General features: G+C 49.2%; 1 protein-coding gene and 1 pseudogene across 3 annotated transcripts in view; one reads left to right on the forward strand and one right to left on the reverse strand.

The window, feature by feature from the left end:
* The window catches only part of CJD1 (Chloroplast J-like domain 1), a 106,574-nt gene that overhangs the window by 22,072 nt on the left and 67,412 nt on the right, over window positions 1-17,090 (reverse strand). For all 3 annotated transcript variants that reach the window (XM_086530048.1, XM_086530049.1, XM_086530050.1), the window contains one exon: window positions 5,736-5,813. In XM_086530048.1, coding sequence (XP_086386174.1) covers window positions 5,736-5,813 — 78 coding nt within the window. The remainder of the gene's footprint in view (window positions 1-5,735; window positions 5,814-17,090) is intronic.
* On the forward strand, window positions 14,611-16,616 carry LOC147440265 (uncharacterized; annotated as a pseudogene).

A 17,090-nucleotide genomic window follows, 5' to 3' on the forward strand; every position in this document is an offset into this window, starting at 1 on the left:
TGGAGGTACCAGTGGAATGTAGATCCTCGACAATGATTGCCTACATTATGATCCGCTGAAGGGTATCGTGGGGATACTCATGCTCTTTGAAGTAGAGGTTGAAGGCCTGCTTCGAGTTTCCACATATTTTCCTCATCGAAAATCTTCATGAAAGGTGTAACTTTCAAAAGAGCCAACCAATACTTGTCAACATAAGCTGTGAATTTTTCATGTTCCTTCTATGCGAGCCAATCCCATCTCGCCAGTCCCATTCCTACCAAATGTCCTTCTTGAAGTCTGGCAGAAGAAATTGTTCATAAAATTCATATTTAAATTGAGTCCAGGTTCTAGCTTGTGTCCCTTCTAGAATCTTGGCTAGCCACCATTGCTTGCCGTCTCCTTAAGATACATCCCAACAAGACGCAACTTGGATTTTTCGATAAAGTTTCTGTTGGCAAAAGCAACTTCAAACTATCTGGTGAAAGACGGTGCCTTGGAAATGTCTCTCCATCAAGTGTAACTGTCAAACTTGACATCCTTGTCACCGGACTTGAAAACCCGCATCTTGTAGTGATGCTTGCGGATATCCTTCTTGAACTTGGGCTTCTCTTTAGTATTACATTGGGAAGTAAGAGGCGTTCTCTTTTTTGAAGAAGGTTTAGATACAGTATGAGAAATGGAAGTAGTAGTATAGAGTATGATGAAGAAAAGATAGACACATCCTTGCTTTCATTCAGTAGAGAGAGTTCTTTTTCTTGGCCCTTGCTCTTGGAAGGCCGCTTGTTCCGATCCGGAGATCCCTTGTGCGCTTCAACACCACTTTCGGTGTTTTCCTCCTTCAAGTTATTACCACTGATAGGATTTTCCTGAAGCCCATCAGCATCTGTTCCTTGCGGCTTCTTGATTTCGTCCAAAACCTTATAGACAGCCGGCAGCGTGAGAAGCTACTGCAATTCCTCGAGATGAACTCTTACTTGCTGAAATTCGTCTTCAGCGGTTCATCCATCTCTTCATGGTTCTTCCTGTTCCTTCTCAGACTCATCCTCCTTTGCAAAAAGAGAAGCGACCAAGCTTTGATATCTGTCACAAACGAGAGACCACACGAATAATCAACAAGCTGAAAATAAGGAAACTCTCAACACGAGGGAGAAGATCGACACAATATTCCGGATCAAAAGATTGGTTGGTCCCCCCCCCCCCCCCCCCCACCCACCCCCGAGAATGTTCATTAAAAAGAACCTTTTTACGAGCACAAGAACTGGAGAAACCCCTCCGTTTTAAGCTTAGACTCGATGGTCGATTCCTTCCCGTGCGAGAATGTCCAAGAGGCGAACTCTCAATTCCGTCTGCATCCGAAGTATGAAACTCCGCAGACCGTTCCAGATTCTGTTTCCGGAATCCCAGAGCGTATGCTGAGGCCTTCTTGCTCCTCCTCCGTGATGGGAGTACCTGCAAAAATCAAAACACGAAACGATGACTCGTACAGCATATTCACAAGCTTTCCATGTCGCTCCCAGTACACACAAGCAACTTCGCTTGATGGCTTCAAGCGATCACTTGCAAATTCTCGGCGGCGTAGACTCCTTGTGCTAGCGCTGGTAGAACTGGGGAGAGAGAGGTCGCACTACCTGATTTTATAGGCTACACAGGGCAGCAGGAATAGCTGGTGCAAATCCTCCTCCAACAATAGCAACAAGGAGGTTGCACTGAAATAGCAGAGGGAAGAGAGAGAGGTTGGCGTTGGTTTAGAGAGAGGAGAGAGAAAGAGATCGCTGTTGAATTCAGCCATATAGGCAAGGCTGATTCTTTTTCTAAAATTAAGCCTCCCTTTTTTTTATTAAGTGGCTGCCACTTATCAGGTGGGCGGCCGGTCACTTTATAAAAAATGTGAACCTATTAAAAACTCAGTGAGTTGAAAACCGATGCTACACCACACTTCCAAGGCGTCCTTGGATGCAATTCTCACGCACAAATGCTACGCAGACATAGATTCCACGCGGGAAAGCATTTGCTTTCCAAGAAAGCACTTGAAAATATTTTGCTTTTTTGAAAAAGCTTCTCAAAATCTTTATTCTTGTGCCTGCGTCTCCACGCGTATTCCTTTTTCCAGTTCGGATTTCCTCCAGACCAATGAAATATTCCCTATCCAAATCTCCACTCACCCATAATGTGATGCATCGAGAATACCCACTTCCCGTTCTCTTCCACTGAATTAACGGTACAACTCCTTCGCGATGCTTAATATCACCCATCATATGACACATCAAAATTATTTGTTCCTGATGGTTTTTATCAATTCCAGTAGATCTATAGTTCCTAGCTTTTACAGTTCAAGTGTACACATTTAAATATCCTAATTTCAATAAAGAAAATTTATTTTAAAAAATAAAACAGATTTGCGCAACGCTTTTGGAACAGATGCTTTTGGTGTGAATACTTTTTAAACTAAAGCTTTTTGGGGCTTTGCTTTTGGGCAACCCTTGTAAGTTTATAAGTGCCCAGAGGGCCACTTCTCAGAGAGCATCTGGACGCAGAGTCTTGGAGAGAGTTGGATTATTGGGAGTTGTACCTTTGCGAAGCAATAATAAAGAAGTACCGAATGGGGCACCAATCTTTGGGGCCAGTGCGTCTTGGCTTGGAACTTCGCCGTGTTGTGTCGACTCTCCTTCTCTCTCTCTATTCAAGTTCAGTTCAATAATTTGTAGTTTTTGTTCGTGTGTTGCTATTGATTTCTGGCTTGGAGTGTCCAAGTTTGAAATAGTGGTATCTGAGCTCAAAACGATTCTTCTTCTACAAAGGATCCGATCCTTTTTGCAGCATACAGCTTTTCTTCATCTCGCACAGAGTCTGACAGAGATGGCACCTCTTCGACTGTTGGTCGCCGGGGAGATGAAGAAAAGCTGAATTTTTGCGTGGACACAAAAGAAACCAATAGAGATTTGGAAAAAAATTCAAATATTCTCGAGATTTTGGCAAATTTCCGGCGGGAAATCTTGATAGAGAGAAGTGCAATGTCAATTGCAGAGTGACGTGCGTGAAAAGATTGATCAAGTACACCTGAAGAATTACCCGATTGATGAGATTCTCTCGAGATGACAGGAGGCCGTGTTGCTAAATGGACTACCAGTCAACGCAATTTATGGAAGTCCGTACAATTGTGCCACGTTAACAGTCAATGCAAATCACGGATTTATGTACAACTACCACGTCAGCATTATTAGCGCAATTTACGGAAACAGGCCCAGAGTTCAAGCTTTTGACATTTAGGTTTTAGGCCCCTCGGCCCATGCTCCATAAGTTGGTAGAGGTTAGGATTAACTCCCTCCCTCTGTTTAAGGCCCCTCGGACACACTTTCTAGGTTCAATTTGTCAGGGTTCTTTAACCCCCTGTCCTCTTGGCCAGTTCTTTCCAGTTGGGCACACCACGCCATCACTTTGTGACACACCCTCATCCTCCGAGTGTCCCATTGCCTTGGTCAAGAGCTCCATCTGTTGCGGCCCATCTCCATTTGTTGCTGCCCATCACCACTGACAATCATTTTCAGATCTGCGTCGAAGCCGGATTACTGTGTTTTTGCAGCCAGCATTCAGCCCTCACATCGAGAGTGCAAATCAATTATCAGCCCCTGATCTACCCCGTGGTGGCCATCTACAACCCACATCGAGTCAGATTCAAAAGGTGCACCAAACCAGCCCCGAAGGTGCTTCATCTTGAAAGTTGCCAAGGCTACATCATCCATTCGAGTGGAGTCGAATCTTGCATCGTCTACCTTCCATTTACGCAATCTAAAGCAAATACCACATCAGTAGTGGGGTGTGTGTGTGTGTGTGTGTGTTTTTTTTGTTTTGGGGGGGGGGGGGGGGGGGGGGGGGGGGGGGGGGGGGGGGGGGGGGCGCTCTCTCTCTCTCTCAAGTAACTAAAAGGAACAATCAATGACGCAAAGTTGCATCAATAATGCAAGGAAAGAAGGTAAGAACAAAGGATTATGGAAGTGTAAATTCTCAATTCTACCTATCTCTCAATTCCACTACATTTGACACTTGCGGTAGCTCCCTCACTCTCTAGATAAAACATACTATCTGAAAAAGAGCCTCCACGAGCATGGGCGGTGTGGCCAGCTCTGCTCTAATTATGTCATGTGGGATGGACGGTTTGTTGCGGGTGATGTAAGAGAGCATGATGACCTATGGCCTCTAAATCTGTTTCCACCATGAAGCTGTACGTCCACGTGCCCAAACTGTTGCTGCATACATCATGGCACGGGTAACTAGTGTTTTGACTTAGTGTTTTTAGAGCCTATAAAACAACCCTATGGTTCAACTATGCTGATTTCAAATAACTTTTTAGTGACAAATCAATACGTTGACAAATTTGAGTGAAACCTTGTATTTGCACTTTGCGCTTGTAAATCATTAAAAGACCTGTTGGTGCTAAGGCCAATGCTTCTCTCTATGTAGCGGTCTCGTTAAACTTGTGTCTAAGTAGAAGCTTGATTAAAAGTGTTTTTCTATTTCTTCAGCTGTTGACATACAGGTAATGTGACTAACTTTTCTCAAAAGAGGGATTAGTGATTTCATTAATCCTTCTTGATATCTAAGCTTGGCTCTTCACGATCTGCAGAGTGCTTGTTAACTATTCTTAAGCTCGATTTCCAAGGATTAAATTCATACCAAAATGGCAATCTATACACAATCGTATATTAATACTAGAAGAGTAACATACAATCTTTAACCAATCCCTAGACTCTCACACACCTTACTTCCTTCAAATTAGATTATAACATAAATATAGTCATGCTCTTCAAGCTTCTTGGCCATTAGAAATTCCTTTAATTATAAAGGCAATATACATAATCGATGTCCCCCTCCCCCTTGCAACATTTCAAGGGTTACTGGTGCCTGCACTTTTAATGAGGGATGCTCGATACATTTGACATCACATAAAGATGTGTGCGTTGCCCTCCAAGACAACAAGAGCTAATATTGCAATGATGTAGGCCACTCAACATTGTCCCACAAAAGAGCCCCCTTGAGCTGGACTATCAAGAGATTTTCTTCGACTTAAAATATGTCGACATCGCCTCTAAATAAAGGCCAAATTTTAAGCTTTGAAAACACGGCAGAAAACTCAAGTGTGACGCTCACTATCATGCACGTCCTAGACACTTCTAGAGATATTGGTCTCACAAAAGCTAGAAAACATAAATCCAATCTACAAAAGTTTCTTCTTTAAGAGAAGACATAAAGGCTGTTCAAAAAAAACATGTTTCTGAAGAGAGGATGTAAAAGTCATTTACTTAGACATCACCCCGTTGGCCTGCCTGAAAATGTGCCCAAATTTAAACTTCATGAAATACCCTCCCGAACAAAACTCGATGTCATGCATTCTTGTAGAAAAATGTGTGAAAGAAGAAAAGTAGACATCTGTAAAAGTAGTGGTCTCACCTTTTCAACACTCTTATACATCAAAAAGTTATAAAAGATTCTCATAAAAGGTTGAAACAAATGCCAACGTACTGAAGCTTTGGTTGTGTGAAGATGTAAAAGTAATTCTGAGGGAACCTCAATACAAAAGAATCGCTCTATTATACACGCTTTTACCGAGTGCAATCACTTTGCTCAAAACCTTCAACCAGCACATATAGGTTCTAAATCTTTACCATTCACCAATTCATGATTTAGAAAACCTTGCAAAAGCAATGCCACAAAATGAAGAAAATTTGCATAGAACTAAAAAAAACGAATATATTACATACCTGGAAGGAGCCAAACGTAAGACCTTGCTTTCGATTTGCAAGTTGCGCCATCATAATTTTGTCATAGGCGCTCTCAATCTGGAAAAACTCTCTCTCTCTCTCTCTCTCTCTCTCTCTCTCTCTCTCTCTCTCTCTCTCTCTCTCTCTCTCTCTCTCTCTCTATCGCCTATCATAATTTTGTCATAGGCGCTCTCAATCTGGAAAAACTCACTCTCTCTCTCTCTCTCTCTCTCTCTCTCTCTCTCTCTCTCTCTCTCTCTCTCTCTCTCTTTCTTTTGGAAAAAGTCAGGGCTGTATATTACTAAGTACAATATAGTCCCCAACGGATGCCAAAATAGCCTATCACGTGGGGTGTACAAGCTGAATGTAAGGTGGAGAGCCACTATAGTGACAACTCGACTAGAACAATCTCATCGTGGTCGGTGTGATGAGTGGAGGAGAAACCACCGAGGAGGGGCATAATGCCACGTAATCTAGCCACCTGTAAGTGTGAAGAAGAGTGGGGATCGGGCCCAACGCCGAAGGAAGGCAAATCGACGAGCCTCGGCTGCTCGAGATATACCTGAGGAAGAATCACACTACCAATCAGGGTGTGAATGATGTCCAGCCAAATGGCAGTGAGGGTATCCTGAAGGAGCTGTGGAGCCGCACTTGGAATGTGAAGACAACGAGCTCTCCAAACATTCCATAGGGTAATACTAGTGATGACTGAAAAAACTTCATCACGTGTCCGAGAATCCCCCTGCCAAGCAATCTGTGGTATAGCCAAAGTCCCTCATCGATAACCAGTCGCGGTAAGCATAAAGGCTGGATCTGTGTCTGAGCCCTCGTAGAAAAGATGCGGGCCGGGCATCGGCATCAACCATGAGACAGATCCCCAAGTGAGAAATCCATGCTGAACACGTGCTCTGCTAAGTAGAAAGCAAACTGCAAGCCACACTACATGGGAAGCTGAGCATGACCAAAGACAGTGTGCAGGTGACTCAAGTAGTCGCAAAGGACAGCGAGTACATAACGGATCCAGACCCATAGTAGCTAGCCAAGTCCCAACTGGAAGTCGTGCATGTGCAATCATCCACATGAAAAAAGAAATACGACGAGCCGCATGTAAATCCCACATGGCGGACCAAAACTGCTGCAGATAGGCATGGGAGAGGCCTGAATGTAACCAGAAACACATACGAGTGGGCTGCTCTGGTTGTTGTCTCATCAATGCTAACCTTCCAATCCTGACAGTGTACTCAAAGAATGATACAGGTGCACCGGTGGGGTCAGAGTGAGGCCAATGCCACTCTCCTGGGTCCCAATAAAGCTGAGATAGGGCACGACCCTCCCACACCCAAAGCCTCCAAAGTGCAGCATCAGCGGAAGCGAAACGGGGGTCGACACAACGACGCTTCCCGCGGGAGCCAACTACTCATATGGCCTCCCATTGAGCGCCGGCGGAGACAAGGTGCGGAGAGGTGGCATCATATGTCAATCTAGCATGAATCCCCTGAGAGTAGTCAGTATCAACTGTGAACAGCATGGTGTCTAAACGAACTAATAAGAGAGTGCTCTGAGCAAAGAGGCCTTCCCAGCCACAATGGGGAGGCACCTGAACCGTGCCTCGCATGATTGCATCCCACTGTGAAGGAACGGCGGAATCAATCTCAAGCAATCTGTCTGTCACCCCGCGACCAATGTCATAATGTTCTGCCACAAAATCTGCATCCACCATACGTGTCTCATGAAACAACCACATAGAGGCAGCAGGGCCAGTGTCCCAAGCAGCCCAATTAATGTGAGTCCTCTCTCCAAGCTGACGGGGTGGATTAACCGAAGAATCAAGAACTGCAGCATTCCAAATGAGAGGCTGGCGCTCAATCTCCTCACGACATGAGGGAGGTGAGCGTATGATAGCCCGTCGCATGGAAACCCCAATCTGAAGGAGCGATCGGATGAAGGGTGAGAGGGTGGTGGTGGACAAGGGGGCATCCGTAAAGAGAAAACGATACCCTATATGCCAAGTATGACCATCTCTAGTGCCGAGTCGTGGAGTCACTGTGCAAAGAGCGGCCTGAAGAAGCATCTTCCAAGGTTCTTGGCCGGGAAAAAGACCCCGAACAATAAGCTTGGTAAGAAGGGCGCGGCTCTGTAACTCTGGATCAATAATGCCAAGGCCTCCCTCTGACCTAGGACGAATAATCGTGGACCAACGATCGAGCACGAGTATCAGTAGTCCCATCTGTGCCACTCCATAAAAAGTTCCGCACTAGTCGGCGGAGCTGAGCTATCACACCAGAATGTAACATCCAACAAGAGGCCGTATACCATACTGTAGCCAGAATGACCTGGTTGGCGACCAATGCACGGCCAGCCAACGACAGATGATGTGAAGACCAATGGCATAGCTTCCTGCGAATAGACTGTAGTACGGGTGCAAACTGCTGCTGTGAGGAAACATCAAATCCAACCTGAAAGCCCAGATATCTGCATGTTTGACCCAGCTGCAGCCATGTGAAACCATCAGCTACCCCCCAAGTAGGTATGTCATCACTGCCAACCAATAACCCATAGGATTTATGCCAGTTAATGCGTGCACCACTGGCAATGCAAAAAACCTCTAGGGTCTCCCACATGGCGTCAAGAGCAGGTAGCAAATAGCGCAACATTAGCATAGTGTCATCAGCAAACTCTCTCTCTCTCTCTCTCTCTCTCTCTCTCTCTCTCTCTCTCTCTCTCTCTCTCTCTCTCTCTCTCTCTCTCTCTCTCTCTCTCTCTCTCTCATTCTTCTCAGTAGGCGCGCATTATTCTTCACAGCTGCGTGCGTCATTGGGCGATCTAACAGAAGCTTCATACGTAGGCGATCAGGCTTCTAACCGCCTTCTGACTAGCAGCTTAATCGCATCTCCAAGGCTGCAGAAACGCAGAGGGAGCAAAAGCTGGCAGTCAGATACGGAGGCGAAAACAATGCAGACAGAGAAATCATACGTGTAGACGGCGGCAAGAGCGCACGGGCGGCATCATCACATGTGTAGGCAGCAACATCATTCACTCAGGATTAAGCGAAAATTCTACGTGCGAACTGGTAAGTGAGCCCGAGACATCTCTTGAACGACAAAACATGGAAGCAATCTCCCCTGCACAGGACACGGAAGCCGTCAATGTCTCGCCTGTTTGCAAGTCGCGAGCAAAGGTAACCTTCATGCTCACGAACAAGCGGATGGCGCAGATGGAGAGAGAAATGAAGGAGTGGAAAACAGAGATGAAGGATGGTGGAAGGAGAAGGCCAACCTCCTTCAGATGGTCTTCAATGAAGGCGCACAGTGGAAGAAGGAGAAAGAGAGCCTTAACGCAGAAATACAGACACTCAAAGAAGAAGTCTTAGCCCTCAAACAGGATAACCCAAATGCCGAGATACGGGCACTCAAAAATGAAGTCTCAGCCCTTAAACAGGAGCTTGCTGATAGAGTAAGCAGTGGGCTGGAGCAAGGTGAATTTCAACCCTCGGTAATAGATGAAATCAAGGAAATCAAGGAACAGGGAAGGATGATCACAGAGGAAGAGAAACTGAATGTGGCAAAGACATATTCATGGGCGGAGATGATAACAAGGACACAGAAAAAGACGGACGAGGCCAAAAAATGGATGGAGGTCGCCAAGAAAGGGAGAGGTCAATAAACTCCTTGTACACTGACGCTTATCAACATGACCCTCGAAGAGGAACAAAGAAGGCGGATGCGAGCACTGCATGTGACAGTGACCGGGCTCAAGGACATAAATAATGTGGAGAAAGAGGTCACAAGCCTTACATCCATGATGGGGATGGAGAAACCTTTGCACACAAAGGCATGGAGGGTAGGTAAGAAAAGTGATGGCGCGGGAGAATCTTCAAAGGGGAGAGCTCTCATACTACGCTTCCACTCGTTGGAAGAGAAGAAGGAATTCTTGAGGAAGAGGCCTACTCTTAAAAAGACAGGTATTTTCCTCGGGGATGACCTGACTCTCTCACAGCTCGCACACATGAGAGCATAGTTACCCGGAACGCGGAACGGGAACGGCAACGGGATCCCCGCGGAACGGGGGAACGGCTAGGGGTCCTGAACGGGAACGTCGTGGAACGGGAGGTATAAAAAACACCCAAATAGTGCAATTTTTAGCTCCTTGTGTTTAAATACAAGGAGTATTAGAGTGCTTTGACTCTAATACTCACAAAAAACTCGTTTTGAAGACCATTCAACCTTGCTATGACTAGAGAGAGAGAGAGAGAGAGAGAGAGAGAGAGAGAGAGAGAGAGAGAGAGAGAGAGAGAGAGATGGAGAGGGAGAGATTTGAGAGAGTGGGAGGGAGAGGAAGAGGTTTTGAAGGCTTGAAGCCTTGAGCCTTGAGAGAGTGAGTCTTGAGAGGGAGAGATCTTGAGAGTGAGAGGGAGAGAGCTTGAGCCTTGAGGATTAGCTTGTGAAGAGAAAGGGGGAGGGGGGTGCATTTTATGAGTCCTTGAGGCCTTGCACACTTTCAAAAGAAGCCCAAACATTTACTTCAATTTTTTCAATTTTTGCCAAATTTGTTTGTAGCCGTTGGCCGTTCCAGGGGCATTCCGGAACGGTCCGGGGGCGTTTCGGAACGTTCCGGAACGGCCGTTCCGGTTTGCATTGGCCACCCGGAACGTCAGACATACCGGGACGTTCCGGAACGTTCGGGAAGGGAACTGCCCCCCGGAACGCCGGAACGGGGGCTAGGGGGCGTTCCCCGGTAACTATGCATGAGAGAGGTAATGCCAGAGATTACAGCGGCAAGGGAGAAGGGAAAGATAGCCTTTCACAGAGACGGACGGGTGGTGATTTTAGAGCGACGCACTGCATGACGATACGAGACCTATGGGACCACACTGAAGATGGCTACCTGGAATTGTAATGGGTCTATGAGGCAGGACGTGGGTGCATTTGAGGACAGTTTCAAAGACAAGGATATTGTATTCTTCTCAGAGACTCATCAAGCCCCTGGACAGGTAATGCCACATGTGATGGGTTACAGATGGGAGAGCTCGCAGGACAAATGCGAGATCTCAGCATGGGAGCAGAGGTTCAGGAGGAGTAGCAGTGCTATTTAGAGAGGAACTACAACCATTACTGCATATTGTACGAAGAGATGATCATGCTAGATATATGTGGGTGAGACTGAGAGCTGACACAGGTCGATTCCTATATATTGCCATATGTTACTTTCCTCCCAGTACATCCATGTACGCTGCATCCAGAGGCCAGTCACCTTTCTCTATTCTAGATGATGACATATGGGAGTTTTCTAGGGATGGTGATATCATTCTCCTAGGGGATTTTAATGCCCGAACGGGCAACTCGCAGACAGTCTTCTACGACACTTCAGATGAGATGCTCAGAGAGATGGATGTGGGTGAGCTGGGACTGGACAGATGCTCAGATGATAGAGAGCAGACGGAGTATGGAAGATACCTCATGGAAATGACGACTACACATGGATTAGCCATACTTAATGGCTTACAGCGATTTCCCGAAGCAGCCGGTTCCACATGCTTTCCACACAGACATGGGGCAATACAGTGGATTATGTTATGAGACAACCAAGCTTTGTCCCCTGCATTCAGGATTTCACAGTGGGAGCCAGGCCAGTGGGCATAGCAATAGATCATGCTCTATTGACACTGTCCGTTAAATTTCAGTATAGTACAACCCAGACACAAGGAGGCAGGCCACATACCCGCTATACATTTACACCAGAGACTGATTTCGTTTATACAGAGGAGATCTGGGACCGTCTATTGGAAGGCACAGCTGGCACAAATGGTACAGGCCTCTCAGTGGAGGAGTGCACCAATATACTGACTGAGACACTGCATGGGGCTGCATCAGTGGCATACCCACACACTCAGCCGGGTAAGAGACGACATTCTAGCATGCCCCAGAATAGCTGGTATGATGAGGAATGCAGAGAGATGAGAGCCCAGCTTCAGAGGGATCTTCTATTAGGAGTCATCACTTACAAACAGTCTCGGATTGCTTTCCGTTGCCTTGTGCGACGGAAGAAGCGAGCTTACCTAGCTCAGCTGGAGCGAGACTTATATCAAATGTCTTGAGTAGGGACTCAAGAGAGGCATGCCGACTCTTTCATGAGCACTCTCCTCCCCCAGTGATTACTTCACCTGATGTGTGGGGCCAATATGCGACATCATTATATACGATTCCGGGACAGGAACCCCTTCCAGACCCTACCAAGCCTTGCCCAGCTACGAGCACTTTCTTTACACCTAAGATGGTACGAAGGGCCTATGATCATGACAGTCTAGTAGCGGAGCACTTTATACATGCCAAGGATATGCTGATGCAGGTTCTCGCAGTGTTGTTCAATCGTGCCATGTGTGAGGGATTACCTGGGACCTGGAAGTTGTCTAATATTGTGCCCATCTTCAAGGCTGGTCACCCTACAGAGCCTGGGAATTACCGCACTATTATGGTTGGACACACATTGGCACAATTGTATGCATCTATTCTGGAGCAACACTTGAGTAGCTGGGCAGAGGGCGAGGGTGTACGAGCAAAGGGTCAGGCCGGCTTCAGGAGGGGTTTCTCCACTCTTGATCATATTCTGACACTCAGGGCCATCATTGAGGAGGGCAGAGCACATGGGAGACGGATCTATTGTAGCTTTGTGGATTTTCGCAAAGCATTTGACATGGTACCAAGGGCTCGATTGATGCGCAGACTGCAAGAGATGGGGGTGCCCATAGAGGTAATTTGGGGGATAATGGCTTTGTACAGATCAGTGGTGGGACATGTACGCACTCCAGAAGGGGTATCTGATTTAGTTCACTCTACTATTGGAGTGAAACAGGGTTGCCCATTGTCTCCTACTCTATTTGGTATGTATGTTGATGAGGTGTCTGATTACATTGATAGAAAGGGTGACAGGGGTGCCCAGCTGGCAGGGACGTGGATCCCATTGTTGCTTTATGCTGATGATATTGTACTGATATCTGACTCACTAGAAGGTATGCAACAAGATTTGGACGCACTACACAGTTTTGCAGAGGATACTGGACTGGGTGTCAACCTAGGTAAAACAAAGGTTATGGTGTTTAACACCACACCGCAATGGGTCAGGAGATCAGTACCTACTTTCAAATATGGTTAGGAGATAAGGTAAGGGGGTCAATGACCTCAAGAACCATATACCCCCCCCCCCCCCCCCCCCCCCCCCCCCCCCCCCCCCCCCCCCCCCCCCCCCTCACCTCAGCCCGCTGCCTCCCCTCCCTGCCCTTCTGCCCCGCTGCCCACCCCCACGCTGCCTGCCAGCCTGAGCCGCCGCTGCCTGCCCCGCGCTGCCGCCCCCTGCTAGCCCGCCAGCGCCTCCACCCTCCCCAACCCGCTGCCCCCCCCCCCCGGCCCGTCCTCCCGCCCGCCTCGATTTCTCCCCGTCATCCCCTGCATTTCGGCCTCCTCGGCACTGCTTCTTTTTTTGGGGCAGTGCCTCCTGCGCCTGATTGCAACACCCACCTGTCGCCCTCTTCTTACGACACAGCAGTAGACACAGATGGAGGCTCCAGATTCGCCACACAGGGACTCGCCAGAAGCCCCCTCGCCCGACCCCGCTGAGCCCACCATTCGACTTGCTCTCTCGCCGACATAGCAAGCGAGCCTTGCCGCAGAGGTAGAGCGATTGCAGGCGACTTCGGTCATCTGCAAGATTCTCGGCACCCGACCTAGCAGAGGAGAGCTGCGAGACCTTCTCCAGATGGGCCACCTAGCGAATGCCTGTCCACGGAGGAGGCCACGACCTGCACCTCAGCCTCAGCCCCAGCCTGCCAAGGCTGGGCCGCAGCCACAGTCAACGGCACAACGCACAGATTCAGAGCCACCCTCCGAGCCTGGGGCTCCAGCGGAGGAGGGGTGGCAGCAGGCCCGTGGCCGACGACGCCAGGGGCCACAGCGACAGCCTGGCACTCAGAGTGGCCCTCAAGTGCCTACTCAGCAGCAGTGGGTTCCCACCGGGAACCGCTTTGGTCCTCTTGAGCAGGAGGAGTCCCCTACGCCAGCCTCCGCCTCCGCTTCACACTCGACAGCCGCTCCCCCTTCAGAGTTCCCCTCCTCCTCATCCTCCCCCTCCGCCCTCTGCTCCCGTCGCCTCTCTACCTCGCCCCTCTACCTCTGTCGCCCCACCCCGCTCCTCTTCTCCTCCGCTCCCCCCAGCTCCTTCTCCCTCCCCTCCTGCTCCAGTTCCACAGTCGACTCAAGAGACTCGTCCCTCTCCGGCGGCTAGGAGATCTCTTGGCAGCGCCTTTGCCACGAGTCGCCTAGCGAGAGAGGGTCAGCCTTTCTTGCGGCCCCCTCTGCAGATTCAGACATCCTCCCTTGCAGCTATCCCTCGTGGTCTAACGAGCATTGACCTCCGACGCCGCTGGGACTTCTTTGACTACGGGTTCACTCCCTTTCTCGGCGATTCCGCAGCAGACCACGAGGCAGCCTGCTTCAAGGTCCATGCTTTGTTTCTCGCCGCTAGGGGGACAGAGGCCTTGGACTCAACAATTGGTTTCTCCTTCCCCCTCCGTAGGCCGACCATTGGTGTGTAGGAGGGGACTTCAACATGTTGGAGGACCCTTCTGACAGGATTGGAGGCAGCCATGCTACTCTGCATGGAGTCGAGCTAGCAGCTTGGGTCAGGTCGTGACACTCAGATTGCCCGAGCCAAGGTGGCTTGGTCGGTCATCACACTTCCTTGTTCTAAGGGAGGGCTTGGGATCATTGATCCAGCACAGCAGAGCAGAGCCCTTCTTGGGAAGTTCGTAGTCAGAGGACTTCTTCCAGGAGAGGAGCCCTGGAAGGAGTTCTTGCTGCAGAGGCTTCGTGCCAGGGTGCCTCAGTCAAGAGGCCCTTGGCAACCTTCGACCAAATGGATCTTTACAGAGTTGCGCCGAGTTGGTTTGAGCAGGAGACTGGAGGACCGCTTCGCTGTAAGTTTGCTTCGATCTGGAGCTCTTACGGCGTGGCCTGGAGCAGAGACAGCCGACGTGCACGGAGGAGCGCCTACGGCAGCCCCTCGTCTGGAACCCCATGGTTAGCACTCAGAGAGGCCACTTGGTTGGTAGTCAGCCTCATGTTTCTTGGGGTCCCATGGCAGCAGGTCCAGCGTGCTCTCTAGGTGACTGGCTAGAGTACACAGGTTTGTCAGAGGGGGTGCAGGGTTTCCAACTACAGGGCATGAGAGGGGTGCAAAGCATGTGTCAGGACATCTCAGAGTCAGTTCCAGCTGAGTGGCTCACGCCTCTCGAGCCAGTAGCACCCCGGTGGATGGGAGCCTTCACACGACTAGAGGTTCTCATTTCAGTCAGGGCCTGCTCAGAGTCTGTCTCAACCCTGTTCTTCAAGCTTCAGGGTGGGGGACGACTACAACGAGTTGCAGTAGAGGCCCCGCAGGTAGCAGAGTGTTGTTTTCAGAGGATCCGAGTAGTGGGCATCTGTGGGAGGACCTGCGTCATAGACCCTAACCCAGCAGTTCTTGAGACAGGGCACTAGAGGCTTTGGGCTTGGGAGTGTTGTCCGCTAGCACGAGTACAGTGGGATCCTGGTGAGTGGCTATGGAGGGACCCCTTCTCTTCTGCAGACCACCCAGGAGTTCCGTTCTTTCAGTACACTGTTCGACTGGGACGTCATATACTAGCAGCACAGAGAGAGGCCCTCCCCGCTGCAGCACGTCATTGGCAGGAGGAGGGTCTCACAGTCGAGTTCTTGGAAGACTTTTGTGAGAGGTTGTGGGACTCCAGACAGCCGAGGCGAGTCACCTTGTTTCAGTGGTGGCTGGTCGCACATAGAGCCACAGCAGAAGGGAGCTGGCTAGTGCATAGTGGTCTCTCGGCCACATGTGCAGCTTGTGACCATTTGGTGGAGAGTCAACGTCACTGTCTTTGGGACTGTCCCTCGGCCCAGCAGGTGTGGCTACGAGTTCTTCGGCTGACGCCTGCTCTCTCCACGGCTCGACAGTACACTTGGAGGGCAGAGGCTTGGTCCACCCTCACGGGCCCGGCACTTTAGTTTGAGCTATCTTCCACCAGCAGGATGATAGTGATATAGGGGGGGCGGCCTACACTCCAACCTGCTACAAAGCTTACTCCACAGGAGTGGTGCAGTGAGAGAGAGGAGTGTTGGGAGCTCATCAGTGGCCTGACACTTTGGTTCATCTAGCGGGCCCGCTGTTTCCGCATCTTTGAGGCTCGCCCTGTGCCACCAGCAGAGACTGTTCGTAACTTTTGGCTAGAGCCGATCCATACTCTCAGAGGACAGCTTGAGGGACTACAGGGCAGCTCGGACCGCATGCGGGAGCGCCGCGAGGCTTTCCTTCGACTCTAGCACCCTGGGCCTTTCTACACCATAGTCCAGGGGGTCCTCAGATGGCACTACTGTCCACCTGTGTGGCTCTTCCCTCCTCCCATCTCTTGATTTAGCCTCATTGTATATATGCTGTTTTTTCATTGGGAGAGTCTCCCCATCATGCTTGTTGTAGCCCTCTCTTGCAGAGGTGGTTGAAGCCCTATGGGCAGTTTTCATTAACTAATAGAAGGATCTTTTTCTCGAAAAAAAAATAATGGTCAGGAGATTGTGGAGTATACAGATGCATACACTTACCTGGGGGTAGTCTTCACTAGGCCGAGATTTTCTTTGAGAAGAGCAGCAGAGACTAGACTAACTAGAGCCGGTGTGGCTCTGGGAGGAATGGAGAGGATGTGTTCACAGGTTCAGTTCCAGGAACCTAGGACAAAGTTATGGCTCTTTGATACTTTGGTTGCCTCTACTATGTTATATGGGGTGCAGGTTTGGGGACCTTCTATAGGCCAGGATGCGTGGAGGCGTATGGAGAAGCCCCTAGTATTTATGATCTCTCGGCTGATTAGAGCCAAGGTTTCTGTACCGCATGATATCATTTGAGCGGAATTAGCTGCCCCCCCTATGGAGATTGAGGCGCTCACAAGATCAGTCTCCTTTGTACACAATCTATGGGATACTACCAAAGACAGATATGCCAGGGTGGCTCTAGAGTCCTCCAGACAATTAGCTCTTAACGGGGATACACTGGTATGCTCAGATGACATCATGGTTTCAGACACATGGCTTCACCATGAACAGGTTGCCTCCTTTTCAATACTCTCTTCAAGCACCCTTGAGGTCTCTGACACGGGTAGAGATTAATAGACTCATCGGTCAAGATTTGATCCAGCTGGACACGAGGAGGACATGGATAGAGCCGTTACAAGAGTTGGGCACAAAGATGGCTCTCTATAGAGAGCATCTTCTCCACCTCACGGGGGATGGGTTTGTGATTCGACCTAGCTATATGGACACCCATCTC

Source organism: Adiantum capillus-veneris, chromosome 15, assembly GCF_014529385.1.
Source record: "Adiantum capillus-veneris isolate H3 chromosome 15, ASM1452938v2, whole genome shotgun sequence".
NCBI lineage: Eukaryota > Viridiplantae > Streptophyta > Polypodiopsida > Polypodiales > Pteridaceae > Adiantum > Adiantum capillus-veneris.